The 26,352-nt window shown below is 56.7% G+C and overlaps 1 protein-coding gene across 1 annotated transcript in view; it reads right to left on the reverse strand.

Moving 5' to 3' along the window:
- The window catches only part of RPS6KA2 (ribosomal protein S6 kinase A2), a 251,982-nt gene extending 230,936 nt beyond the window's left edge, over positions 1-21,046 (reverse strand). The window contains exons 1-2 of the mRNA XM_066248033.1: positions 20,748-21,046; positions 16,077-16,136 (exon numbers count right to left, since the gene is read on the reverse strand). Of these exons, the coding sequence (XP_066104130.1) occupies positions 16,077-16,136; positions 20,748-20,810 (123 nt within the window). The 5' untranslated portion in view covers positions 20,811-21,046. The remainder of the gene's footprint in view (positions 1-16,076; positions 16,137-20,747) is intronic.
- Positions 21,047-26,352: the final 5,306 nt, after the last annotated feature.

Consider the following 26,352-nt stretch of genomic DNA (forward strand, 5'->3'; position numbering starts at 1 on the left):
CCAACCCTGGGGAAGAGAGACAGAGGCTGCAAAAGGTGGAACGGCCGCTCGTCTGTGCAGCCTGAGACAGCTGAGTCGAGGGACCCGGGGACGGCACAGAAACGTGACGGTTTCTAAACGGAGGGGCCTTGGGGCTCTTCTGCAGAACTCGGATGAGGAAAACCGTCCTGAACCGCTGGTCTCCATCCTGGTGCGTGTATGGGGGTGGCGGAGCACCCTGGTCCCTGGCCACGAACTCTCCCAGCAGGAGAGCCCAGGCCCCTTGATGTGACTGCCACCCTGCTCTCCTGTCTTTCTGATCAACAGTCTTGAGTAGAAAATAAAGAAAACAGGATTAAATTAACCAGAAAAAAAAAATAAATCAAGACAAACACAACCATGAGTCACTATCCAACACTCTGGACATAAATAGATGTTTTCTTCGGGCAAATTTCCTAGGTTGGTGGGTATTTTAAGTTTCACTGAGGAAAGCAGATGTAAATGTTATCAAGCGGCCGGAATAGAGCATAGAAAAAAATGTCCCACAATTTTCCCTTGGTCCTTCAAGTCAGCTCTCAGCTGATACACAGTTTATATTTGTAACCTAAGAACTGATAGGGAACTGTCTGATTGTTCCGGAGAAACAGCAAAGTAATAAATACGCGGTAACTATTTTTCCATCTTTGTTGTTATGTTTAAAATGTTAGGTTCGGTGGTAGGCAATCCACCCAAAGAGCGTCCATTGACTCACAACTCATTAGATCAAAGACCTAACTAAACCTAAAACTGTAAATCTCTCAGTAGACAACAAGGGACAGCTTCATGACACTAGATGGGGCAATGATCTCTGGGACGGGACCAAAGGAACAGCAGCAAGCTGAAAATAAATAAGCTGAACTCCATCAAAATGTAAGACTTCGGAGTGTGAAACGGTGCACTTGACCCACAGAATAGAGACAGTAATTGTAAATCATTGATGAGATAAGAGGTTAGTGTCCAGCATGTATAAAGAATTCTTACAACTCAAAATACAACAAAAATAATACTATTAAAATTATTACTTGAGGCCCTGACCAGTTGGCTCAGTGGTAGAGCGTCAGCCCGGCGTGCAGGAGTCCCGGGTTTGATTCCCGGGTTTGATTCCAGGGCACACAGGAGAAGCAGCCCATCTGCTTCTCCACCCTTCCCCCTTCTCCTTCCTCTTTGTCTCTCTCTTCCCCTCCCGCAGCTGAGGCTCCATTGGAGCAAAGTTGGCCCAGGCACTAAGGATGGCTCTATGGCCTCTGCCTCTGGCGCTAGAATGGCTCTGGTTGCAACAGAGCGACACTCCAAATGGGCAGAGCATCGCCCCCTGGTGGGCATGCCTGGTGGATCCTGGTCAGGCGCATGCGGGAGTCTGTCTGACTGCCTCCCTGCTTCTCACTTCAGAAAAATACAAAAAAATAAAAAAATAAAAATAAAAATTATTACTTGGGCGGGTATCAATAAACAGATTCTGATGTTTGTATAGATACCACCTTGAAGGAGAAGAACAAAGTTGGAGACTGGCTGGCATCACCCGACTTCAGGACTTACTATAAAACGACAGTCATCAGGAATCAGGATGGTGTGGTATTGGCAAAATAATGAGCAAACAATCCGGGGAACAGAACACGGAGCCTAGAAATGGACCCACATAAATATGATCAACTGATCTTTGACAAAGGAGCAAAGCCAACCCAATGGAGCAGAGGCAGTCTTTCCAACCAATGGCCCTGGAACAAAATGACATCTTAGAAAACAACACGGGAGAAACCTAGGTGACCTTGGTATGGCAGTAAGTCTTTAAATACAACACCGACACCAATCCCCGAAGGAAATAATCGGTAAGCTGGACTTCGTTAAAAATGTTTGTCCTACGTTCTGTGAAAGATACTGTCGAGAGGATTAGAAGACAAACCATGGACCAGGAGCTGATATGTACAGAAGACACATAGCTGATGATGGACTGTTGTTCAAGAGATACAAAGAACTCTTGAAGCTCAACAGCAAATAAATGAAATACAATTAAAGATGGGCAAAAGGCCTGACCTGCGGTGGTGCAGTGGATAAAGCGTTGACACGGAACACTGAAGTCACCGGTTCAAAACCATGGACCGGCCTGGTCAAGGCACATAGAAGAGGTGATGCTTCTTGCTCCCCCACCCCCGCCCTTCTCTCTGTCTGTCTGTCTATCTCTCTCTCTCTCCCCCGCCTCTCTAAAATGAATAAAAAATTTTTATTAGATTTCTAAAAAATGGGCAAAAGACCTGAACAGACACATCACCAAAGAAGTTAAAAAGATGGCAAAGAAGTTTGAAAAGATGTTTAACATCATCACATGTCGTTAGGGAAATACCACTTCAAAGAGCCATGAGATAAACCTGCATGCCTGTTGGAACGGCCAGAATCCAGAACACTGACGACACCGAATGTGGACGAGGATGTGGAGCAGCAGGCAGGCTCACCTATCGCCGGTGAGAAGGCACAACGGTGCAGCCGCTTTGGAAGAGAGTCTGCCAGTTTCTTACCAAACGACACCTACTCTTACCAAGTGGTCCCGCAATGGAGGTCTTTACCACCCCAGAAGAGCTGAAAACTTACGTCCATACAAAAACCTGCCCACCGCCTGACCAGGCGGTGGCGCAGTGGATAGAGCGTCAGACTGGGATGCGGAAGACCCAGGTTCGAGACCCCGTCGGGGTCGCCAGCTTGAGCGCGGGCTCATCTGGTTTGAGCAAAAGCTCACCAGCTTGGACCCAAGGTTGCTGGCTCGAGCAAGGGGTCACTCGGTCTGCTGAAGGCCCACGGTCAAGGCACATATGAGAAAGCAATCAATGAACAACTAAGGTGTCGCAATGCGCAAGAAAAAAACTAATGATTGATGCTTCTCATCTCTCCGTTCCTGTCTGTCTGTCCCTGTCTATCCCTCACTCTGACTCTCTCTGTCTCTGTAAAAAAATAAAATAAAATAAAATAAAATAAAACAAAAAGAAAACCCTGCCCACCACGGTTACAGCGTCTCTGTTCATGACCGCCAGGACCCAGAGGCACCCGGGCTGTCCGTCAGGGTGGGTACATGGATAAACAAACGGCGGTCCATCCAGACACCGTTCAGACGGGTCAGCGACGGGAAGAAACGGGCCATCGAGTCGTGACAGGACGTGGAAGAAACTGGCGTGCCTGCAACTGAGTGAAAGAAGCCAGCCCCAGAGGGCCACGTACCGCGGGACGCCACCTCGACGGCATTCTGGAGAAGGCGAAGCTGTGGGGATCGTAAAGGTGCGGGGTCACCAGGGCTCTGACGGGGGGAGAGGGAGGCACCGTCAGGGCACGGCCAAGCCGAGACAGCCCCTCAGCTGTTTTCTCTCTGCCCACTTTGAAGGCGGCTGCACCTGCCACCTGACCGCCAGCCGCCACAGGTGGCGCAGTTCATGTCCCCGCACCCCAGCGAGGGGCTGTCACCCTCTAGGACAGGGCTCCCCTGGTGGCCTTGCTCTCTGAGGGGCCCCAGGCCAGTCGCAGCTCAGAGATGGTCCGGCTCTCGTCCTTGTCAACAACGTGGGCAGTTTCCGCGGCCGAGACCGCACACCGAGGCTCCTGCGGTCTGCCTGCTTGCTTTCCACCAATAACCCCTCCCCCATGGTTTGGTTTCTGTTTCTCTTTCTTCAGAACTAAGCAGAGCTTTCCTGTGACAGAAGACAGCTGAGAAGCAGAGGTGCTGCTTATTCACGAGGAGCTGAAGAGTCCGTCCTCCCTCTGGCTTCGGGGAGCGCGCGCGAGCGTCACGCTGACTCTGTGCCCAGTCCTGGCCTGGCACCGGCTCCGTCGCCAACCCGAGCCAGGGGCTGAGCGCCCTGGTCTCTTAAAAGCCTCGTATGAGGAAGTCAGCCGCTCACCCTCTGTGTTAAAATTAACAGCGAGAAGTCAATGTCCTGTCCAGCAGAGGTCCAGTTCAGCTACAATTGATTTTTTTTTCTTAGAAGGAAATAAAACAACTCGGAGAGAAGGATGGGGAGCTTTTAAATTATGAAGTGAAGTGCTTCTGACCTTCTTCATCCCATGGTTTGTGGGAAGGCAGACTAACACGTCACGCGGCAGAAATCATGGCAGTTGCTTTATGTAGGAAACGGTGTGTCGGTTTGGGTTGCTTGTTTTTCTGAAGCAGGCATATTGAAATATTTAGAGGTGGAATGTATGAAAACTTTCAGAGACGAAAAGGCAACAAAAACGTAACCATGTTCAAAATCCTCCCAATATCCCCCCCCCAAAACTATATTTTACAGTTGTTTTTTATTTTTCAAACACCCAACTAAGTATGCATTAAGGTGAGTGACTCTGTGATAGGCGGCAGTCCCTCAAACTTCTGTCTCATCTCTTGAGGAGACCAGAGCCGGGGTCTCGTAGATGGCACCACGGTGGGGGACAGAATAAAAACGGCCCCCAGGCCCTGGCCAGTTGGCTCGGTGGTAGAGCGTCGGCCTGGCGTGCAGGGGACCTGGGTTTGATTCCCGGCCAGGGCACACAGGAGAAGCGCCCATTTGCTTCTCCACCCCTCCCCCTCTCCTTCCTCTCTGTCTCTCTCTTCCCCTCCCGCAGCCAAGGCTCCATTGGAGCAAAGATGGCCCAGGCGCTGGGGATGGCTCCTTGGCCTCTGCCCCAGGCACTAGAGTGGCTCTGGTCGCAACATGGCGACGCCCAGGATGGGCAGAGCATCGCCCCCTGGTGGGCAGAGCGTCGCCCCTGGTGGGTGTGCCGGGTGGATCCTGGTCGGGCGCATGCGGGAGTCTGTCTGTCTGCCTCCCTGTTTCCAGCTTCAGAAAAATGCAAAAAAAAAAAAAAAAAAAAAACAGCCCCCAAAGGTGTCCACGTGCTGTGACGCCGCCCCCGTCCGTGGCAGCGGGGATGAATGTGGCAGGTGCGTCGGGGCCGTGAGGTGGGAGACGGGGCTGGATGACGCGACTGAGCTGGATGACATCACGGGACCCTCGTGAGGAGGAGGAAGGAGGCAGGAGGGTGGCACTGGGAATACGGCGGGGCGGCGGGGGGGAGGGGGGTGGCATCGGAAGCCGAGGTCCCAGCGGGGCCACCGCTGAAGGCAGCTGCCTGTAAGCCCAGGAACGCAGGCGCCACTAGACGCGGGGAGAAGCGCGGACACGAACTCCGGGACTGGAACGCAGCCCTGCCCACGCCCGGACCGGAGAGCCTCCAGCCTCCTGAGCTGTGACACGGTACAGCCGCTGAGCAGGTGGCCATCGGCTACGGCCGCCACCCAGTGAGACGAAGTCCTCACCCCAGAAGCTCCGAGGGGGGACTTACTGTGCACAGGGTCATAGCAGAGGGAACCACTTAGGATGCAAGCCCTCGGGGGACCCTAATCTCACATGACCGGTGTCCCTACGAGAAGACAGCCACGCTGAAGACACATGAGCAGAGAATGCCCACCAGGGGGAGGAGGCAGAGACTGGGGGGTGCTACGTCCACAGCTCAGGACACCGGGGGTTGCTGGCCACTCCCGAGGCTGGGGGGGGAGGGGACAGAGTCTAGGGGGGTGCTACGTCCACAGCTGAGGACACCGGGGGTCGCCGGCCACTCCCGAGGCTGGGGGGGGAGGAGGCAGAGTCTGGGGGGGTGCTACGTCCACAGCTGAGGACACCGGGGGTCGCCGGCCACTCCAGAGGCTGGGGGGGGGGGGGAAGGGGGCAGAGTCTCCTCACAGACTCAGAGGGGACCTACCTCCATCTGAGACTCCGGCCCCCAGAACCAGAGCACAGATCTCTGCCGTGGAAGTCCCCAGGCTGCGGCAGAGGACACGGTAACAACAGCAGACGACCCTGGTGGCCCCCCAGGAAAGCGAGGGTGAGAGTCAAAGACCTCCCCCGGGCTCCACTGCCCTCTGGCAGGGCCGCTCAGTGTCCTGCCGCCCCCGTGCCCGGTCCACCCCAGGCTGCCACGGGACCCCCGCCTGGAGCCGCCGCCCCCCCTTGTGGGCCAGCCCCTTCCCATCACTGCAGTCCCCACCTGCCCCCACCTGCTGCGGGAGGCAGTCTCCCCGTGGTCACCGCTCTGCCGAGACGACCCCCAGCCCTCCTCACACTCGGTCATTCCCCTCATCCCGCTGTACTGCACTTATCACCACAGTGCCATGGGCGTGGCGGTCAGTTGTTTGTCCGCGGGAACAGCTGAGTGTAAGGTCCTTGCAGCAGAGACGTCCGTCTGTCTCATTTACCCGACTCACCGAGTCGCTGCAGCCTGACCGTGCCAGGCACGTGGCCATCACTCAGGGGACATTCGTCAAAACAATTCAGACAGAGAAGGGAGACCGAGCGAGGGAGGGCGGAGGGCGGAGGGCACTCGGCTTGAGCCACCTGTTCCGTTTGGGGGCTGCGCTGCCCACGGCCGCCCGCCACGCCTGTCCGTGGACACCCGTGAGACCTCCGTTGTTGCGACAGGGACACTTGGAAATACGCACCCGTACGTCTGGACACTCGGCTGTGTGTCTCTGGGACAACAGAGGGTTCGTCTCCCCGTGTTTCTCTGAAGCCGACGGCAAACGCTCAGCAAATGTTTCTCGAGCTGCTTCTTCAAAGAGATGGAGCCCCTCCCTTGTTTTCTGTGGAGGTCAGCTGTGTACCGCACAGGGCGGCAGCAGAGAGCGTGAGCCCAGCCGCGGAGAGCGTGAGCCCAGCAGGGAGAGCGTGAGCCCAGCCGCAGAGAGCGTGAGCCCAGCAGGGGAGAACGTGAGCCCAGCAGGGGAGAGTGTGAGCCCAGCAGGGGAGAGCGTGAGCCCAGCAGGAGAGTGTGAGCCCAGCAGGGGAGAGCGTGAGCCCAGCAGGGGAGAGCGTGAGCCCAGCAGGGAGATCGTGAGCCCAGCAGGGGAGAGCGTGAGCCCAGCAGGGAGATCGTGAGCCCAGCAGGGGAGAGCGTGAGCCCAGCAGGGAGAGCGTGAGCCCAGCCGCAGAGAGCGTGAGCCCAGCAGGGGAGAGCGTGAGCCCAGCAGGGGAGAGCGTGAGCCCAGCAGGAGAGCGTGAGCCCAGCAGGGGAGAGCGTGAGCCCAGCAGGGGAGAGCGTGAGCCCAGCAGGAGAGCGTGAGCCCAGCAGGGGAGAGCGTGAGCCCAGCAGGGGAGAGCGTGAGCCCAGCAGGGGAGAGCGTGAGCCCAGCAGGGAGATCGTGAGCCCAGCAGGAGAGATCGTGAGCCCAGCAGGGGAGAGCGTGAGCCCAGCAGGGGAGAGCATGAGCCCAGCAGGAGAGCGTGAGCCCAGCAGGAGAGCGTGAGCCCAGCAGGGGAGAGCGTGAGCCCAGCAGGGGAGAGCGTGAGCCCAGCAGGGAGAGCGTGAGCCCAGCAGGGAGATCGTGAGCCCAGCAGGGAGATCGTGAGCCCAGCAGGGGAGAGCGTGAGCCCAGGGGCCGACGGGCGGCCCGTGCCCTCAGCGCTGCTCCCACGGAGAGAAGCAGAGGGGAGACCACGCATGCTGGCCCTCACTCAGTGGGCGCTCAGCACGGAAGGGTGTTTAGCACAACATCTGGGGCGGGGGTAATGTGTTTCAGTGATTCCCGAGAGTTTTCATGACTCACACAAATTGCAAAGTCTAGGCGTCCACACCCAGCGCCCAGCTGCATCGAGGCGAAGAGGGTAAGGTTTCACTTTGTTTCATTTTTATGACTTCACACTATCTAAGGGGAAAACAGGCTGGTTTCCTGCCTGACACCTTGCCCCTTATCCGCCCACAGGCACCGCACTGCGGTGGAGAACACGCCCCTTCAACGACAGATAGATAGATACACAGAGCCTCTCTCACCAAAGTTACGGGAATCACCCACGTGAGATTCATTAAAAATCTCAGGATTTTACAAGAGGAACTTCGATAATTTGTGTAAGTCAGTAATACGGTCCACCCATGACAGAGAGAGAGAAATTCAAGAAAAATCTAGAGGGAGTGTAAGTATCTAAAGGATCTCCAGCTAACATTCCCCTGGATAAAAAAAGAAACAGTCTTGCATTTTCCTAACATAAAGAAAGAAGAGAAGGTGGGGGGAGGAGAGACACTCCCCGTGGGACACGGCGGGGTTGGTGAGGGCCACACGGCCCCCGGAAATGCAGACCTCGGCCACAGCGACGTTGCTTCTGGGGTCTCTCGGATGTGGGCGCAGAGGACAGGGCCTGCTGGGACGGCATCACAGGGTGGGCCTGGCCGTCCTGGGGACAGCGGTCCTCACGATGAGCTTCAACCCAGAGCGAGGGAGCAGCTGTTGCCCTTGACCCCGGACCCTGATCGCATCAGCCAAACCCGCCACCCAGCCTCAGGTCGTCAGGGACAGTCGGTGAGTCTGGGAAAATACGTCAGTGGGAAAGGCTTTTGGTTTAAAAGTATCCACTGGTTCTCTGCTGTGCTTAGAAAATCACACCGTCTTTGCTGTCCCAATGTCCCCTCCTGCAGAGCAGAAAGAAAGGACAGCCCCTTCCCACCCCCAGGGGTTCAGGGAGGACGGGAATCAGTGTCACAGGAGAAGGCGGGGTTTTGCTCAACCACGTCACCGGGTCCCCTCTGCAGCACGGGCACAGCCATGCCTGTGGGGCTCAATCACAGGGGCCCCCGAGAAACCCCCGACTTGCTCCTCGGGCTGCAAACACCCACCCTCTGCGTTCAGGTGCAGGGACGGGCAGCTTCCAGCGGGCGTTTTGCCTCGGGAATCGGCAATGACCTGAACGCAGGAGGTACTGCATTCTCGGCGGTGACAGGGTGAGCGCAGTGTCCCAGGAGAACCAGTGTTTTCTGCAGGAGACCAGCCAGGACGTTGCTGGTGGCAGGGAGGGTCTCGCCCGTGGCTGTGGCAGGCCCATGCGGGCCACACGGGCTGCGGCTCGTTCGCATGCTGCAGGCAGCGCGTAGTGCGATGAGAGAAGCTCACTCTGCTCCCCAAATACGGGTCCGCATTGCCTCCTCGTGCGTCCCGGACGGCAGAGCCGGGTCCCCCACGGGCACCAGGGTTTGAGGAAACATTCTATCCACAGTGAGCAATCCTTTCATTTTCAGAGAGAAAGCTCTCCGGAGCGATTCCTGGTGGCCACGAGCGAGCGTGGGACAAGCAGGGGACAGATGTCCACAGGGACGGAGCCAGACTCTCACCTGGTGCTGATCCTTGTCAATAACCACCACTTACACACCCGACGACACACTGCTGTGATTTATAGGTCGGCCTCGGACACTGTCCTTCATGTGTCCTCACGGAGTGCTAATATCTCCCCGAAGCCCACACTGCGGTCAGCCCCGCCCTGCCGTGCGCTGACCCACCGAGGGGGCTCCCAACAGCTCGGCCACTGACCCTCTCTCCAGATGCACCATGTTTACCCTTTTCTAGAATTTCTGTAAGGGTCAAAGTGCTTCCTGTCTCTTGCTGGACAGGAAACAATAAGAAACACAAATGCAACGGGTGACCTAGTCCCCGTGACCCAGGTGACCCGGGTCCTGAGGAGTGTCACCGGTGCTCTAAATGCAGGTGGATCAGCAGGGCTGGGGAGACGAAGCTTCGTCGATCTCTGTTCAAAACTATCAACGCTCGCTGTGAACTGTAACTGCCTGGCTCCTCACGGCCGAGTGAGTCCTGAGGATTCGCCGTTCATTCTTCCCGTCTCATGTCTATTATTCAAAACAGCCTGGGTTGCTTTTTTCTTTTCTAAAGGGACGATGAGACTCTCTGTGGAGATTCCCTGGCAGGTGGGTAAGAGGTCATGCGACGGAATCTACAGGTGCTCTGGGTGCAGGAGGCTCAGCCCCACCCAGGGAGGATGCCGCTGTTACCATGACGTCACTGCAAGGGCTGCTGGGCTGTTCTCTCCTTCTCGCATGGGGGGTTCCTGGTGCTCTCCCCAATCTCCTCCCTGGCCTTGCTCCGTGCCTCTCTCTCCGAGGGGTCTAAGCCTGAGCCGTAGCAAGGTCAGGACTCTGGTCACTGAAGGAGGGAGGACACAGGACTCTGGTCGCTGAAGGAGGGGGGACACAGGACTCTGGTCGCTGAAGGAGGGGGGACACAGGACTCTGGTCGCTGAAGGAGGGAGGACACAGGACTCTGGTCGCTGAAGGAGGGAGGACACAGGACTCTGGTCGCTGAAGGAGGGGGGACACAGGACTCTGGTCGCTGAAGGAGGGGGGACACAGGACTCTGGTCGCTGAAGGAGGGAGGACACAGGACTCTGGTCGCTGAAGGAGGGAGGACACAGGACTCTGGTCGCTGAAGGAGGGGGGACACAGGACTCTGGTCGCTGAAGGAGGGGGGACACAGGACTCTGGTCGCTGAAGGAGGGGGGGACACAGGACTCTGGTCGCTGAAGGAGGGGGGACACAGGTGCTCGTGAGTCACACCGCATCCTGCCCAGGGGCCTGTGCACCGGTCCACCTGACCCCAGAGGAGACACCTGGAGCCGGGCAGCTGGGGCCACCGACACCGTCTTCCCTCTGCCGCCATCACCCCTGCAGCAGGTCTCCCCTGTAGCGCCATTCCAGCTGGCGGCTGACGTCAGGAGGGGTCACCTCCCCACTGTCCGCTCTGCCATACAAATGCCAGAATCTCTGCCACCACCCCCGAGGACAGAATTTTATGGGGACAGGAACCACCCGGGAGTCGTGAAACCACAAGAATGTCGTGACTAACTTCTCTGGACCTGGTCTGAGGTTGACCAAACCAGCCCCCCCCCCAAAAAAAGATAGTGCTTATTAGTAAACAGAACCCTGACATTGAAGCCCTTTAAAAAAACACGTCGGACCAGTTCTGATATTTCCCACAGGTTGTTCTGTGAAACTAGAAACTCGCCTGAAAGGCACCTGTGTGTCTGCAGTGCAGAGACCGGAGGTTCCATACAAGATGGGGAGCGGGGAAGGCGTCTGGGGTGAGCGGCACGGAGAGGCTTAGCGTCCACGCTGTGGAAATGATGGGGCCCCCAGACACGCGACCTCTGGTCCTGCTCCTCCCCGTCCCCGGAGACCACGCCCCACCGAGATGATTAAACTAATGAATCCTCTTGTGCGGTGAGGTGGCCCCAACGGGCTTCCAAGACCCTCTGAATGGACCCTGCGAAGCCCCACACCACAAAGCCCAGGCACAGCGAAGCCTGCGTTTCACATGACACTTGACGCTCTAGCGGAGGCCCTGCCCCCTCCCAACATTATCCTCACTGTGCCTCACTCGACCCGCAGAGACGCCCCCCTGCGTCTCACTCGACCCGCGGGGGCGCCCCCCTGCGTCTCGCACGACCCGCGGGGGCGCCCCCCTGCGTCTCGCACGACCTGCAGAAACGAGGCAGGAAGCAGCACCAGACAGCTCACAGCCCAGGCGTCTCCGCACGTTCACAGGTGACTCTGCTTCCGGACCCCCTCCCAGGACCGTGGTCTGCCCCCACACTGGGCCCCTTCCAATGGCCCCTTCAAGGCGTAGCTGAGGAAACCTTTCCTCGTGGCACCTGTGAGGCTGTTGGCTTTTTGTTTTCCGGCAGAGAAAGGGTGCCTACCCCAATGTGTCAGGTGGAATTAGACTCGGAGTCCACCCTCCCATGAATTTAGGACACGGGCTCCCACTAATGGTTGGACGCTGACTTCTGAGAGGAGGCGCCTCGTTAACTAATGCACGCTGCCTTAACAACAACAGTCCCAACACCCACTGCCCATCCAATGTTCAACCTTGTTCCGGACCCCTCAGAAGTGGACACAGAGCCACAGCCAAGATACAAGGGGGCAGGAATAGCACTGAGGCGTTTATACACGAATGATTCCAAATGTGTTCTATTAAAGTTATTATTATTATTGTTATTATTATTATTAGAGAGGAAAGGAGGCAGAGAAAGACTCCCACATGTACCCCAAATGGGACCTACCTGGTAAGTCTCCTAAGGGGTGATGCTCTGCCCATCTAGGGTGGTTGCTCCATTGCTCAGCAACAGAGCTATTTTAGCACCTGAGGCAAGGTGCCATCCTCAGTACCTGGGGCCAACTTACTCAAATGAGCCATGGCTGTGGGAGAGGGAGAGAGAGAGATAGAGAAAAAAGGGGGAAGGGGAGGAGTGGAGTGGAGAAGCAGATGGGCACTTCTCCTGTGTGCCCTAGCTGGGAATCAAACCCAGGACTTCCATACGCCAGGCCGACGCTCTACCACTGAGTCAACCAGCCAGGGTCCCACACTGTTCTATGCTTATATATAACACATAGGGGAAGAATATTCCGCACACAGCATTCCCCCCACGCTCGTGTGAGATGAGCCTGCTTATCTTTCACCTTCAACATTGAGCATGACCTTTGGCCCACAGGTCATCCATAAATATTATCGAATGACTGCGTGAACGAGCCGTTGTTGACCTGAACTAGTCCTTTTTCCGACATTAGATTGCTGAGTCACCGCGCGCTCTCAGGATGGCGCAAAGTGCGAAGCGTCTTATATTATCTCAGTTAGCTGACTTCTCATCTCTGGGGCCCAGAGCCATAAAAACTTCCGCTGCCGAGAGCAAGCCCCTGGAGGTCAAGGAGGACGCACGAGGAGGCGCTTGGCCCCCGTGACAAAACAAGACGATGGTCCAGGAAACTTGAGAGACCGCCGTCTGCTTCCGGACTGGACGACGGCCACTCAGTGCCCAGCCCCGTCTCCCAGAAACAACCGCTCGGCCCACACATACTGCAGACGCATCTACGCCACAGCAGGGTGTCCCGCCCAACTCTCCCCAAGTGCGTCTGCACACTCTCCCATTCAGTAAGAGCCGAGGGGACTCTGACGTCCTGCCACCCAGACACGGCCATTCTGGAATGGAATGGAAACAGCAACCGTTCTGTCTCATTTCCATTTTCAAAGGCACCTTCGAAGAGGTGGGCTGGTTTTGCGCACTTCTCACAACCCAGAAACATCCACGTTCCCCGTGGCAGCGTGAAGACGAAGACACCTCGAGGCCAGGAGGTCTGGGGCATGACGGTGGCGCGTGAGTTCGAAGGCGCTTGGCCGTGCAGGCACGTGTGAGCACGGCCCGTTACACGATCAGGCTGCCTCCCCAGTCGGGGTGGGCCCACCAGAACGAACACTCCACACACACGCCCGTGCTGGCTCCCAGCCACCGAGCCCACCTCCGGAGGCTAATTGCTAAATTACCATGTTCCACGTTGATCTGCCTGCAAGAAGTACACTGAAGGTTTCCTGGAAACCAGCATCCCCTCCGATGCCCAGTAAAGTGTTACTAGGAGCAACAGGCTGTGCGTGGCTCTCAGGGACCCCGGGCCTTGGACCGTGTTAACTTGCAAGGGGGAGGGGGCCCTGCTCCTTCGCTCACCCTGCTCCTGGGCAGGTGTTGAGGTGAATACCCTGTCTTTCCAAGAGAGTCCCTGGCTCACACGTCTCTGCACCTCTTTCGCCTCCGTGGGATTGGCAGAAGCAGGGCTACCTCTGCTCTCTCAGAAACACAAAGGTCCCAGGCCGGGGCCAGGCGTTTTGTTCAAGAACACAGGGAGGCCGCCGCAAACTCGGAGCTGAGCCAACTCCATCCACATTCCTGGCTGGGCAGCAAAACCTCAGGACCGCCAGGCAGCCAGCTAAGGACGGGGCAGCCTGGTGCCGTTTTTGCTTTATTTAGCCAACATTTGATGTCCCGCCATCACCAGCTCCGGCACCGAGCTAAAACTGCGTATCGCTGCGTGTGCCTTTAGACGGACGTGGGAGGCAGGCTCCTGTCTGGGAGCAGACAGCAGACGGCTCCGCAGAGCCGGCCCTGGGCATCGACCCACCCCCTCCTGGCTTCCCCTGCCCTTGAGGGCTATTTTTAAAAGTCTACAGACTTGCAAATCTTACAACTTTTATGGTTCCAGTTGGCACACAGCTTGAGCGACCCAGGTTGCTGAGTCACCTGTCAGCCCACCACGGTCACCGCTGCCTCTGAAAGAATTCTTTACAGGTGACAGGCGCATGACCCTCGCGGGGGAACCCCTTCAGGACGGCCTCAACTTGGCTTTGGGCGGGCCCTTTCGTGGCCAGTGCTTCTGCATGACACGCCTGTGACCACATCTCCCCGTGCACGGATGTGGCCCGGAGCTTTGCACGCGGTCACTCGTGTTCCCTAGCTCCATGCGGTCACTCGTGTCCCCTAGCTCCATGCGGTCACTCGTGTCCCCTAGCTCCACACGGTCACTCGTGTCCCCTAGCTCCACGCGGTCGCTCGTGTCCCCTAGCTCCACGCGGTCGCTCGTGTCCCCTAGCTCCATGCGGTCACTCGTGTCCCCCTAGCTCCACGCGGTCACTCGTGTCCCCCTAGCTCCACGCGGTCGCTCGTGTCCCCTAGCTCCACGCGGTCGCTCGTGTCCCCCTAGCTCCACGCGGTCACTCGTGTCCCCTAGCTCCACGCGGTCGCTCGTGTCCCCCTAGCTCCACGCGGTCGCTCGTGTCCCCCTAGCTCCACGCGGTCACTCGTGTCCCCCTAGCTCCACGCGGTCGCTCGTGTCCCCTAGCTCCACGCGGTCGCTCGTGTCCCCTAGCTCCACGCATGTCCCCTAGCTCCACGCGGTCACTCGTGTCCCCTAGCTCCACGCGGTCGCTCGTGTCCCCCTAGCTCCACGCGGTCGCTCGTGTCCCCCTAGCTCCACGCGGTCGCTCGTGTCCCCTAGCTCACGCGGTCGCTCGTGTCCCCTAGCTCATGCGGTCGCTCGTGTCCCCTAGCTCCACGCGGTCGCTCGTGTCCCCTAGCTCCACGCGGTCACTCGTGTCCCCTAGCTCCACGCGGTCACTCGTGTCCCCTAGCTCATGCGGTCGCTCGTGTCCCCTAGCTCCACGCGGTCACTCGTGTCCCCTAGCTCATGCGGTCACTCGTGTCCCCTAGCTCACGCGGTCGCTCGTGTCCCCTAGCTCCACGCGGTCACTCGTGTCCCCTAGCTCCACGCGGTCACTCGTGTCCCCTAGCTCATGCGGTCACTCGTGTCCCCTAGCTCCACGCGGTCGCTCGTGTCCCCTAGCTCCACGCGGTCGCTCGTGTCCCCTAGCTCCACGCGGTCGCTCGTGTCCCCTAGCTCCACGCGGTCGCTCGTGTCCCCTAGCTCCACGGGGTCGCTCGTGTCCCCTAGCTCCACGCGGTCGCTCGTGTCCCCCTAGCTCCACGCGGTCGCTCGTGTCCCCCTAGCTCACGCGGTCGCTCGTGTCCCCTAGCTCCACGCGGTGGCTCGTGTCCCCTAGCTCACGTGGTCGCTCGTGTCCCCTAGCTCCACGCGGTCACTCGTGTTCCCTAGCTCTCCTGCATGGCGTGAAAATGGAGGACCAGCAACAGCGCCAGCTCTCCCTTCTTCTCCATTTTCTGTCCACCTCAGGGAGTCATCCTCCTGGAAATATCCAGCTCTCGGTCCCAGAAGGGCCCACCCCTTCTCAGGGGGGGCCTGGGAGCTTCCACCTGTGGTGTGGAGCCCTGGCCTCCTCACCGCACCGTCTGTGTCCTCCCCCCGCCCCAGACTCACTCTGTCCCATGTCACCGGGGAAGGAGCTGCAGTTCCTAATTCACAGCAGGCGGGCCCTGTGGGTCCCTCCTGCCTGTCTTGATTGACAGAAATGCACCATTTCCCCTTTAAAAAGTTTGTGCTTCCCAAAATAACTACTCAAGGGCTATTAACATCCAAGGTCTACATCCCCGTCTGCCCCACCTTCCTCCCAAGTAACCAGACCGTGATAAAACATGGACAGCTGGCCCTGGCCGGTTTGCTCAGTGGTAGAGTGTCGGCCTGGCGTGCAGGAGTCCCGGGTTCGATTCCCGGCCAGGGCACACAGGAGAAGCGCCCATCTGCTTCTCCACCCCTCCCCCTCTCCTTCCTCTCTCTTTCTTCCTCTCCCGCAGCCGAAGCTCCACTGGAGCAAAGTTTGCCCGGGCGCTGAGGATGGCTCCATGGCCTCTGCCTCAGGCGCTAGAATGGCTCTGATTGCGGCAGAGCGATGCCCCAAGATGGGCAGAACATAGCCCCCTGGTGGGCATGCTGGGTGGATCCCGGTCGGGCGCATGCGGGAGTCTGACTGCCTCCCCGTTTCCAGCTTCGGAAAAATACACAAGACAAACAAACCAACAAAAAACATGGACAGCTACCTCTTCCGCGGTTTCTTCCACAGTGGGCGTGGCCTCCAGGTCCACGTCTTCCTCGGTGGTCTGACAAAGAGACACATTAAGTAGAGTTAGTGGGACAACACTCTTGCCAACAGCGTCCGACAGGCGGTAGACACCAAGGACTAACTGGACATGCCACACGAGCCCGTGGGGACTGAACTCACTTGTATCTACAGGGGGCTTCGCACCAGAGACGAGTCCTTCGTATGACAGCCAGTAAACAAGGCAGCGGGTGTCTACGACCACAATCCCAAGTGACTAAATCAACCAAATGTGTGTAGCTTACACCACAAATGGACGGGAGGAAGGCCAGGTGATTTAGGTCACTCCCAGACCTGCGGGTGGGGGTGGAGTTACCAGGGGAGAAAAGAAGGGAACCCAGAGGTGACAGTGAGGGGTTCGATGGGAGGGGCACCACCACCCCAGGCTCAGCTTCGAGAAGGCACTTAACCTGGGGACGTGGCGGCCCACCAAGACAGCGCAGGGTTTCTGAGGGACTGGGTCTAAACAGGCCTGTCCGGGCCTCAGTCTTGGCGCTCGCTGCTTCGTGACTTCAGGCAAATCGCTGAACTTGGGCCTCGGTTTCCCCATCCATGAAATCAGGACGGTCGCAAACCTTACGGCCTAGGGATGTGGGGGGGACGCAGTGACTTGACTCCTACATGGCATCCAGCTCGGCGGGCGCAGGGGGCTCGGTGGGCGCAGGGGGCTCGGTGGGCGCAGGGGGCTCGGCGGGCGCAGGGGGCTCGGCGCACGCAGGGGGCTCGGTGGGCGCAGGGGGCTCAGCACGCACATGGGACTCCTAGGTACGCGTAGGGGGCTTCGCACGTGCATGGGGCTCAGCGCGCAGAGGGCTCGGCTTGCGCAGAGGGCTCAGCTTGTACAGGGGCTTCGTACATGCAGGGGGCTCAGCGTGCAGGGAGCTCGGCTTGCACAGAGGGCTCAGCTTGTACAGGGGCTTCGTACGTGCAGGGGGCTCAGCGCGCAGAGGGCTCGGCTTGCGCAGTGGCTTCGTACGTGCAGGGGGCTCAGCGTGCAGGGAGCTCGGCTTGCACAGAGGGCTCAGCTTGTGCAGGGGCTTCGTACGTGCAGAGGGCTCAGCGCGCAGGGGTCTTGGTGCGCAGGGGTCTTGGTGCGCAGGGGCCTTGGCGCATGCATGGGACTCCTCGGTGTGCGCAGAGGGCTCAGCGCGCAGGGGTCTTGGTGCGCAGGGGTCTTGGTGCGCAGGGGCCTTGGTGCGCAGGGGCCTTGGCGCATGCATGGGACTCCTCGGTGTGCGCAGAGGGCTCAGCGCGAGCAGGGGGCTTCGCCGGTGCAGGGGGCAGACGCTATTTCTAGTTCCCTTCTAGTAACCCTCAGGAGACTGCCAGGAAGCATGTTTAGTGTTCAGCGCTTACAAAAGGGCTTTTCCTTTCTCGGATGCCCGGTGACATCCCAGACAGACCAATCAGGCTCAGTCCTCTGAGAAAACCCCCGTCGAACGGGCCATCAGACCTTGCGGGCTGGCCTAGCCCTCGCCTCCCTCAGCCTTTCTCCCAGGCCTGCCCTCGGCCTTCTGGACCCTACATTTGAGATGTGCCTTTCGCTTACCAAAACACGACTCACACAATACACAGTGTGTGCTTCCTTTGGAAGCCAGACTCTTTGGGGAATTTGAGGGCGGTCTCAGTTTCCATCTTAGCAGACGCTTCCTTGTCAACAACACGCCACAGTGATGGGTAAAATATACCACCCAAAACAATCCATGAAGCCACGGGCACTTTCCCGAGACCGTCCGGTGAATCCCCCTGGTCCAGGTGCTGATCTTTGTAAAAGACAGTGTTTTTGGCACACTCGCTCCCAACTGAGCTCAGGTCTCCCCGAGGACAGATGGGGAAACAAGTCAGAGGACCGACTGCACCTCATCAAGGCTGAGGGCACCCGGAGCCCAGGCCGGAGGCCCCGTCCCCTGGGAAGCCAGCACCCAGGCACGCCCCGCTGGTGTGCAAGCAGCTAACGCGAACGCTGGCATCTCCCGGATTTCCTCGTCACAGCAGTGCGTGTGCTCTTGTGCCAAGATTTTTTTTTTATGACATTTCATTTGGTGTTCGGGGGCCAAATGTTCTGCGCCTCATTCTGCCCAATGCCTTGATGTGTGTGAGTTATTTTCAGATCACAAGCATACAACACGGGCAAAGCCAGAGAGTACAATCAGCCTCAAGTCCCAGGAGAGACAGATCTCACATCTTTCTGGGTTTGGGAATTTTCCTCAGGACTTGAAGTGCCTTGGGGTGGGGCTGGGGGTGGGGGATCCACATTCCAGGCTTAATCTTTGGGTAGAAAGAGCTCTGATTCCTTTCTGAGTCCCAAACGCACAGGCGTTGAACGTTCAGCCTTCATAAACGCAGTCCACAGGGTGCAGTGTTCCAAGGCGTTCACCCAGGAAGCCGGAACACCCTTCCTGATTTTTACCCCATGTGCATGGGGCTGTTTGTGCCTCAAACACTTTAAACGTTGGCCTTCTCCACGGGGTGGCAAGGCCGTGCTGTCCATCGGTCAACTCTGCTTTGAATTCTTTTCGTGTCCAAGTTCTCTCTAGGTGTTTGCAAATGGCTAATTTTGCAGTGTCTAGGGTCATGACATATTTTTACTTTTAATTTTTAATTTTATTTATTCATTTTAGAGAGGAGAGAGAGAGGGAGAGAGAGAGAGACAGAGAGAGGAGAGAGAGACAGGGGAGAGGAGCTGGAAGCATCAACTCCCATATGTGCTTTTTTTTTTTTTTTTTTTTTTTTCTTTTTCTTTTTTTCCATATGTGCTTTGACCAGGCAAGCCCAGGGTTTCGAACCGGCGACCTCAGCATTTCCAGGTCGACGCTTTATACACTGCGCCACCACAGGTCAGGCATGACATATTTTTAAAGTGAGACTACTCCCTGCAGGTCCATAGTCAGTCGATTTTAAGAACAGGGAAGATACCAGCTACTCCCTGGGCCTCCGGTCAGTGGACGTCATGCAAAGCCCAGAGCCCCAGGAGAGATGCTCAGAGCGCCCTTCCACCTCCCTCTGACCTTCCTTCTAGCCCTTCCTTCTAAGCCCGTGGCCAGCCTTGCCCAGGGGCCTCCCTCCTGGGGGCCCAGTTGCTGGCCGGACCTCCACCCTAAACACACATAGTTCAGATGACCAGGCGGGCTTCAGAAAGCACCAGGACACAAAGGAAGGACTCCTGGCCAATCATTAGTTCAATTAACTCATTCGTTCCATTCAAAACAACAACAACTTCAGGTGGCAACCCTTTGTAAGTGACAGGCTCTTTCTAAGGCTCTGCCTTCGAGGCCAACAGGCTTGTGCCACATCACGTACAGGCAGAAGCATCCCCAGCAGTGAAGAGCTCTGTGTCCCCTGCCTCCTGGCCCGGGGGCTTCTCAGGGGCTGCAACGCCTGCCCGGCTCCATCCAACACCAGGCTCCCTGGCCGTGTGCCTCTGCCGAACCCCAGCATACACTCCGAGCATTACCAAGTTAGTGTGCCTTCCAAAAACAAAAAAATACTAAATACAAACTATTCAGTAAATTCTCTTCTACAACAGTTTAAGATTCTCCGCTCGGTTCAAAATTATGTTTTGTGTCTAACTTACTATAGAGAGTACGAGGTACAGTACATACATCATAGATACACAAATCTATAACACATTTAAAATAGTAAGAATTGAATGTATCGGTGTGATGCTGGGCACATTAGGAAATGAGGCAAAAAATGAGAGCTCGGACTTAGTGAAGATTTAGCGAGTGCTGTAGTTAAAATGGGCCATTTGCAAACACCCTTGGCATTGCAGTAAACACAGCCCGGGGTATCTAATAATTCAGTAGGTGGCAGTAACTTTGAGGGAACTTTCTCTTCCAGGAAAAACGTATGTCAGCCAACGGTAATTCAAATGAAACAAGTCAAATTCCAGGGAATAGCGGTCCGCGTCCCCCAGAAAGCACAGAGCGAAACAAGTCAGAAGAGTGTCCTGTCTCCCCTCCCCCGCCTGCCCTGGGCGTAGACCTGGGACGCGGGACACCCGTCACCCCCTGACCTCTTCCCATCCTAGACCCCACCCCCCTACTGAGCAAGGACCTGCTGAGACTGCAGGTGCCTCCGGTCCTTGAGAAACAAGTTGTGCTTGTCCCCTCCGGACTGCCTCCTTCCCTGTGGCAGAGGCGCTTTTCGCCCTTTGAAGCCACTTGTTGAAGGAACATCAAACCGCTGTGGGTTAATCCGTGAGCATGAAGGCGTGAGGACACGGACCAGCATGCTGAGCTTGGCTCAGGGCAACGATATTTGTCTTCCTTTCATTCGTGACCGTGAGGAGACTCACACCGCACACAATGTCGTGTGTGTGTGTGTGTGTGTGTGTGCGCGCGCGCACGCACACGTAGATGATGTTTACATGTGTCTATATACACACATGCACAGTGCACGGTGCAATGCACGCCTCTGGGCACATGGCACACCCAGCCTCTGCCGCATAACTGGCACTGGGTAAGGCTGAATGCGTTATAGTAAACACACGCTCCACTTGCACGGAGCTGGGCTTTTCCAGGGCGCTGTGACCAAGTCCATTCCTCTCTCTCTCTCTCTCTCTCTCTCTCTCTCCCTCCTTCCTTCTCTCACTTCCTCTCCCCGCACTCACCTCTATTTCCATGGGCTCCACCTCGATCTTCTTCCATAGCTCCAGCAACTGTGCAATCGGCATTTTAGAAAACTTTCCCTCGGATCAAGAACTGACAGCGAGGAAGGCGGCCGCAGAGGCGCCCGGCAAGCGGCGCAGAGGCGGGGGGCAGGACGTCAGAGTCGGCGGGGCGGGGGGGGCGGGGCGGAGGTGCGACCCCCACTCCCACCCTGCAGGCCCAGCGGTCCTGGGGGTGAGCGGGGAGCCCAGGGGGCCTCAATATGGCTGCGCTGCTCCGTGTCCTCGCCTCCCGGCTGCGGCTCCCGCTGGAGAGCTCCCTCCGCGCTGGGGCGGCAAGAGCGGGAGGAGGAGACAGAACCAGCCCAGTCCCCGAGGCGACTTCGGGGAGTGCTCGCGGCTTGAGTGGCAGCCTCGGGTCGGGCTCCCGGCCTCCTCCTCCCTCCCCCTGACATCGCCACTCCCTCCCCTTCCCCCCACTATTTTACCTTAATTGGCTCTAAATGATGGGTGAAAGTTGGGTCTGAGGATGCTGCTGCCATAGAAACTGCATAGCAACCAAGGGCTGGGGGGGAGGGGCCCTGCCGCAGGCTCTGTCCTTCTCCCTCCCAGCGCGCACAAACACACAAACACACACATACACACGCACGCACACGCACCTCCCTTCCTTTGCCAAGGACCCCTGTGAACCTCACACGACCACCTTTAGCCTCCGGATACAATACAAGGGGACCGGGCAAGAAGCCAGGTGCCAGGAGAGCTGCTGTCCCCGCGTTAAGGTTGAGACTCTCTGTGTCACCAAATGGCTGCGGAGGGGACAGCATTAGTGACCTCTCCCGACCCTCTATGCCACCCTTCCCTAGCAACACCTGGGAGAAAAGTAACCTGAGACCCAGGGAAGGAGGGGCAGCAGGGTGGGAGACCTGGCCGAGGTCTGGTCACCCTTCACCCTCCCTGCGCCTGGGCTGCCCCCCCCCCCCGACCCCCGCGGGAGCCACAGCTGTCCCAGGGCACAGCTCAGACCCTCGTGTCCCAGCAGTGTGGCTGCGGCAGCCTAGCTCTCTCTGGAGAAAGCATGAGAAGAAGGTGGCAGCTTCCACCCCCACATTACAGGATCTGCTGAAGTCAAGAGCAGGACTTGGGGGGGGTGCTAATTCAAACAGTATAATTCGATGATTTATGAGCCCCCCCCCGAAGAACGCCTCGCTCAACGGGCACATTTTCTCACTTGCACCCTGTTTCCTAGAGGAGTGCGTGTGTCTGAGGCCCCGGGACAGGCAAGCGGGCACTGCCCACAGACACGCACTCAGGTGGCAGGACCGGAAATGGGGTCTTGTGTGTCTGACTCACTTGGGGCGTCCTCTCCGGAGTCGGACAGGCAAGGACACTGGGAGAATGGTTTTCTGGGGGGGGGGGGGGAACGACAACCGTTTCTTGTTTTCTTTCTTTTTCTTGGAGGGAGGGGGGAATTCTTTCTGTCTTTTTTTTTTCTTACCCCATTTCCGTCTCAGAATGTGAAAGAGCTGTGAAAATACATTCATCTCCTCAGACTTCTAAGTGCTCATCTGACACCATTTTTTGCTTGTTTGTTTTGTGTTTTTTTTCCCTCCTTTGGGAAACAGTGTTCGAGTCTAATACATCTTAATGATGGTTCTGGAGTGCATTTGTTTCTATAGCAAATGCCTTTAACTTTGAGAAAAATAGCTAAGAAGGTAGCTGACTGTCAAAAAAATGATCAAGTCCTTTGTCGTTTTCATCTTTATAAAATCCCTAAGAAATCTTACTAGCAAAAAAACAACAACAAAAAAAACCCCAAAAAATTCTTAAAAAGCCCCAATCCCAAATATTTTATATTTCAGAGCGGAAAAAAAAAAATGAAAAAGAGATGCATCAGAAGAGGTTTCACTTAGTGTTGATTTAAGAGAGTCACTTTATCTTTCTACAAAATATGGCCGGTACAGATCTTGAAAATGAATTCCATTCAAAATAAAAATAATACCGGCATTGCTCCTTTTCAGAGCGGACGTTCTCTGGCCGGCAGAGCAGGGTGAAGGCGGCCGCTGTGGGCACCACCATTGGGAAGTTCGGGGCAGAGTGTGGAAGGTCACAGGCGAAGTATGTTATGGAATAAAGGTGGGGAGACCATTGATATAGAAGATTGTGCTGGAGAGATATCAAGATTTTCCCTGAAAACATGGAGCTCCTGAAGGCACATACAGAGGGATGTGAACTGGGTTCCTTCCTGTGTTTATAAAACCTCCACTCTCTGGAATTTTCCATTAGGCATTCTGGGATAGGCCCAACTGAAGGGCATCGTTGGTCCTTTCCTTGGGGAGGGAACGGAGGACCAGAATCTTTGCGGGGACTTCCCGTGAGGGACCTGGGGTGGGGGTTAGGGTGGGGGTCTCGCCCTCCACTGAGGAGGCAGACGTGACCTCCGCTGCTGGAGCAGAGCCCTGGGCACAGGCGGGGGGCCTCGTCAGAGTCAGTCGTCAAACACCGGGGTGCTGCGTCGGAGGCACATCTTAGGGATTGCTGAACGGAGGAGATGGTTCGTAGTGTAGCAAGCGGCCTCTTTTTACACTATGCCGGTGCAACGCTAATAAAGGGACTGAGCGTCCCTTTCACAGGGGAGCGAGGGCCCAGGAGCAAGCAGGTGGTGGGTGGGGCAGGGGCGAGGCGTGGGAGAGGAGCTGCAGCCCTGGGTTCCCGCGTCCCTGTGTGCACCACTCACTCTGCACAGCTGCCTCGTAAACACCTGGGATTGTCACTGATGAGCAAACAGGCACCTTCAAGGAGTGATCTCTCCCCCAGGTTTTAAGGGCACCGTCTGGCACTTCGACGGGTCCAACCAGCCAAGACACGGTGCCAGGGGCACTGGGCAGACAGCGGGCGGGGACCTGCACACAGACTACCTAGGAAACCAGAAAACAAAACAAAAGACCACTTTCAAAAAATATATACGGACCCAGAAACGTATGAGCTGCATTTAAAGTTGAATTAGGAAACACAGACATCCAGAGGACACGTGTTCGGAAAGAAAACGATGGTTGTGTCTAAACACCCAAAAGGATCTCGCTCCGTCCACGTAAAGAACCAAAGAAATCACATCTGACGGGACCCGAGTGTCCTAGTGAACGCTAGGAAAACTCGATCGGAGTTTTCAACACGAACACCACCTTTGAAAAGCTGACTTCCCAGAACCCGAGTACACGAGCGCCCGTTACCAAGAACCTTCCCGCCGGAAAGCGTCCTTAACGAAGCCAACCCACAGACCAGCAGCCGGGGGACGTGATTCAAGAGTCCCTGGTCACCAAGTCATCGTGAAATGAGACGTGTGACTCGGCCTCGAGTGCCCTGCACACGGCGCCCGGTAGAAACTGTCACTCTCCCGAGGGAAGGGACATCTGAGGACCCTGTGTGCTCACTCAGAGCTTATAAAGCATCTCTGGGGTGCAGGAGAGAGCCGTCCGCCCTATGGATTTCCAATAACCAGGGGACCAGGTCACTGTCCCCAAGAACAGGCGTGGGCGCCGGGACACCTGGCTTCGCGGAAGTTGGCCTCCTTGCCGGCGATGTGGATGGAACAGCTGCTGTGAGGTCTCACGTCGTGTGGCCATAAAAGAGTGGGGGGGGGTGCTGCCCAGGGAGAGGGGACCCGGTGCTCGAGGTGACAAGAACGGGCTGACCTCCGTGTTGACTCTAATGGACATTGTCAAACAGCCCGAAAGCTTTATCCTGGGTGGAGCCATTTTGCAAGCGAACACGTCCAAATGATCTGGTGAAGCGAAGAGAATCGTTCGTTTCTGGCGGCGTGGTCACCAGCCTTGGACTTCACTCTCCGGTTTTACAACCTCTCCCAACACCTCAAAACCCAGTGAATTTTCATTTGAACAACAGCAGCAAACACGTGCTATCCACTGTTATAGGCTGAACTATCCACTGTTACGGGCTGAACTATCCACTGTTACGGGCTGAACTGTGTGAGCTTGTTAGGGAGTAGGTAGGGTCTCTGTGGCGGTAATTTCCTAAGATGAGGCCGTTCTGTAGTAGACGGGATGCCTCTTTCAGTACGGATATCCTTATAAAAGGTGGGATGTGGACACGGACACCCAAGGGCCACACCATGTGACGATTAGAGTGATGCCACCACGAGCCAACGAGCAGCCAGCACCGGAGAGAAGCCTGGCACCGACTCTGTCCGGCACCTTCAGAGCGGGCACGGTCCTGCCCCCACCGTGACCTTAGACTTCAGCCACCAGAGCTGAGGCAGCCCTTTCTGCTGGCTGAGCCCCCAGGGGTGGCGCTCTGTTAGAGCAGGGAGTGTGTGTGTACACGCCCCCAGGGAGGATGAGGAGAGACTACACAATGATAAACAGAAAGCCGAAGAATGCCACGGTTCCACCAAGGTCAGGAGCCCGGGGTCCAGGTAGGGCTGGTGTCTACAGACCCCCCACCCACATCTCCTCCTGCAGGGCCTGCCCCAGGGCCAGGGACACTATTTCAGTCCCCAATGGCTAAGCTCCAGAGAGGCTAACACAGCCCCCCTCCCCCACGCCCCACCCCTGCCAGCAAAACCACTTTCTACCTGAACCTTCTGTCGTTTGTCCAGAAGGACACAAAAGGTAATTGGAATGCAATCCCGCCTGTGCTGCAGGCTGAACCCAGAGCCCCATTTCCAACAACAGAGTCGTGACTGCCTCAGCTCAGCCTGCACAGCGGCTTTTATTTATTTTTTATTTTTTTTCCTAAAAGGAATTATTCACAGGGAAGAAAAATAGGCTGAATGCAGAGTAAACATCCTCTCTTTATTATGAAAAGTAAATTATATGCTAGGAGAACAGTTTTGTGGGTTTTTTTTTTTTTCTTTTAAGGAGCTTTTACTTAGAGTCCTCTGGACTACATTTCTTTTATCTCGCTGGTGAGAAACATCCCCCGTGACTCAGCTCGGCCCACGTGGGTCCTCGGGGTCACCTCTAGCCAGGGCCAGGTCCTCCCGTGTGTGGAGAAGGAGCTGACCTCTGAGGCAGAGACAATACTCACCGGTGGTTCCAGCTGCATGAATCCCGTCCTGAAGGAAGAACGCCCACGCCAAGGAAGGCGTAAAAATGATGAAATGTCTCCATCTCCCTTCACAAATCACGCACCTCCTTTGCCCACGAATAATACCTCCCGGGACTTAGCCCAGCCGTGTAGAGAACCTCTCTGGTCATTGCCAGCCCTCCAGGTCTCACCGACCTGCCCGGACAGCGAGGCAGACGCTGTGCCCTTTCCTCATTCGGCACACTCTGCGGGAACGGCCTACTGAGTGAGTCCCAGAGAGCCGTTTAATTCAGCCTCAAGCTGAACGTATTAGCTCCAAAAGGTATTTCAGCCCCCGGAAGGCTGACCATACAGCCCTTCAACGAATACCCCCCGGACGAAACAGCATTAGGAGATACAGTCTGAGCCGGGTCCCCCAGGCCGTGCCTTATCTGAAAGACCTTACCGTCCTGCACGCCAGGTGTTTTAACGGAATCCGCCTGAGTAGCCATGGCCTTAGAGGAAGACGTTTAAAGGAAAATAAATGTCTTTCTAGATTTATTTTCTTAATAAAAAAGCACTTCCT

This window comes from Saccopteryx bilineata, chromosome 12, assembly GCF_036850765.1.
Source record: "Saccopteryx bilineata isolate mSacBil1 chromosome 12, mSacBil1_pri_phased_curated, whole genome shotgun sequence".
Classification (NCBI taxonomy): Eukaryota; Metazoa; Chordata; class Mammalia; order Chiroptera; family Emballonuridae; genus Saccopteryx; species Saccopteryx bilineata.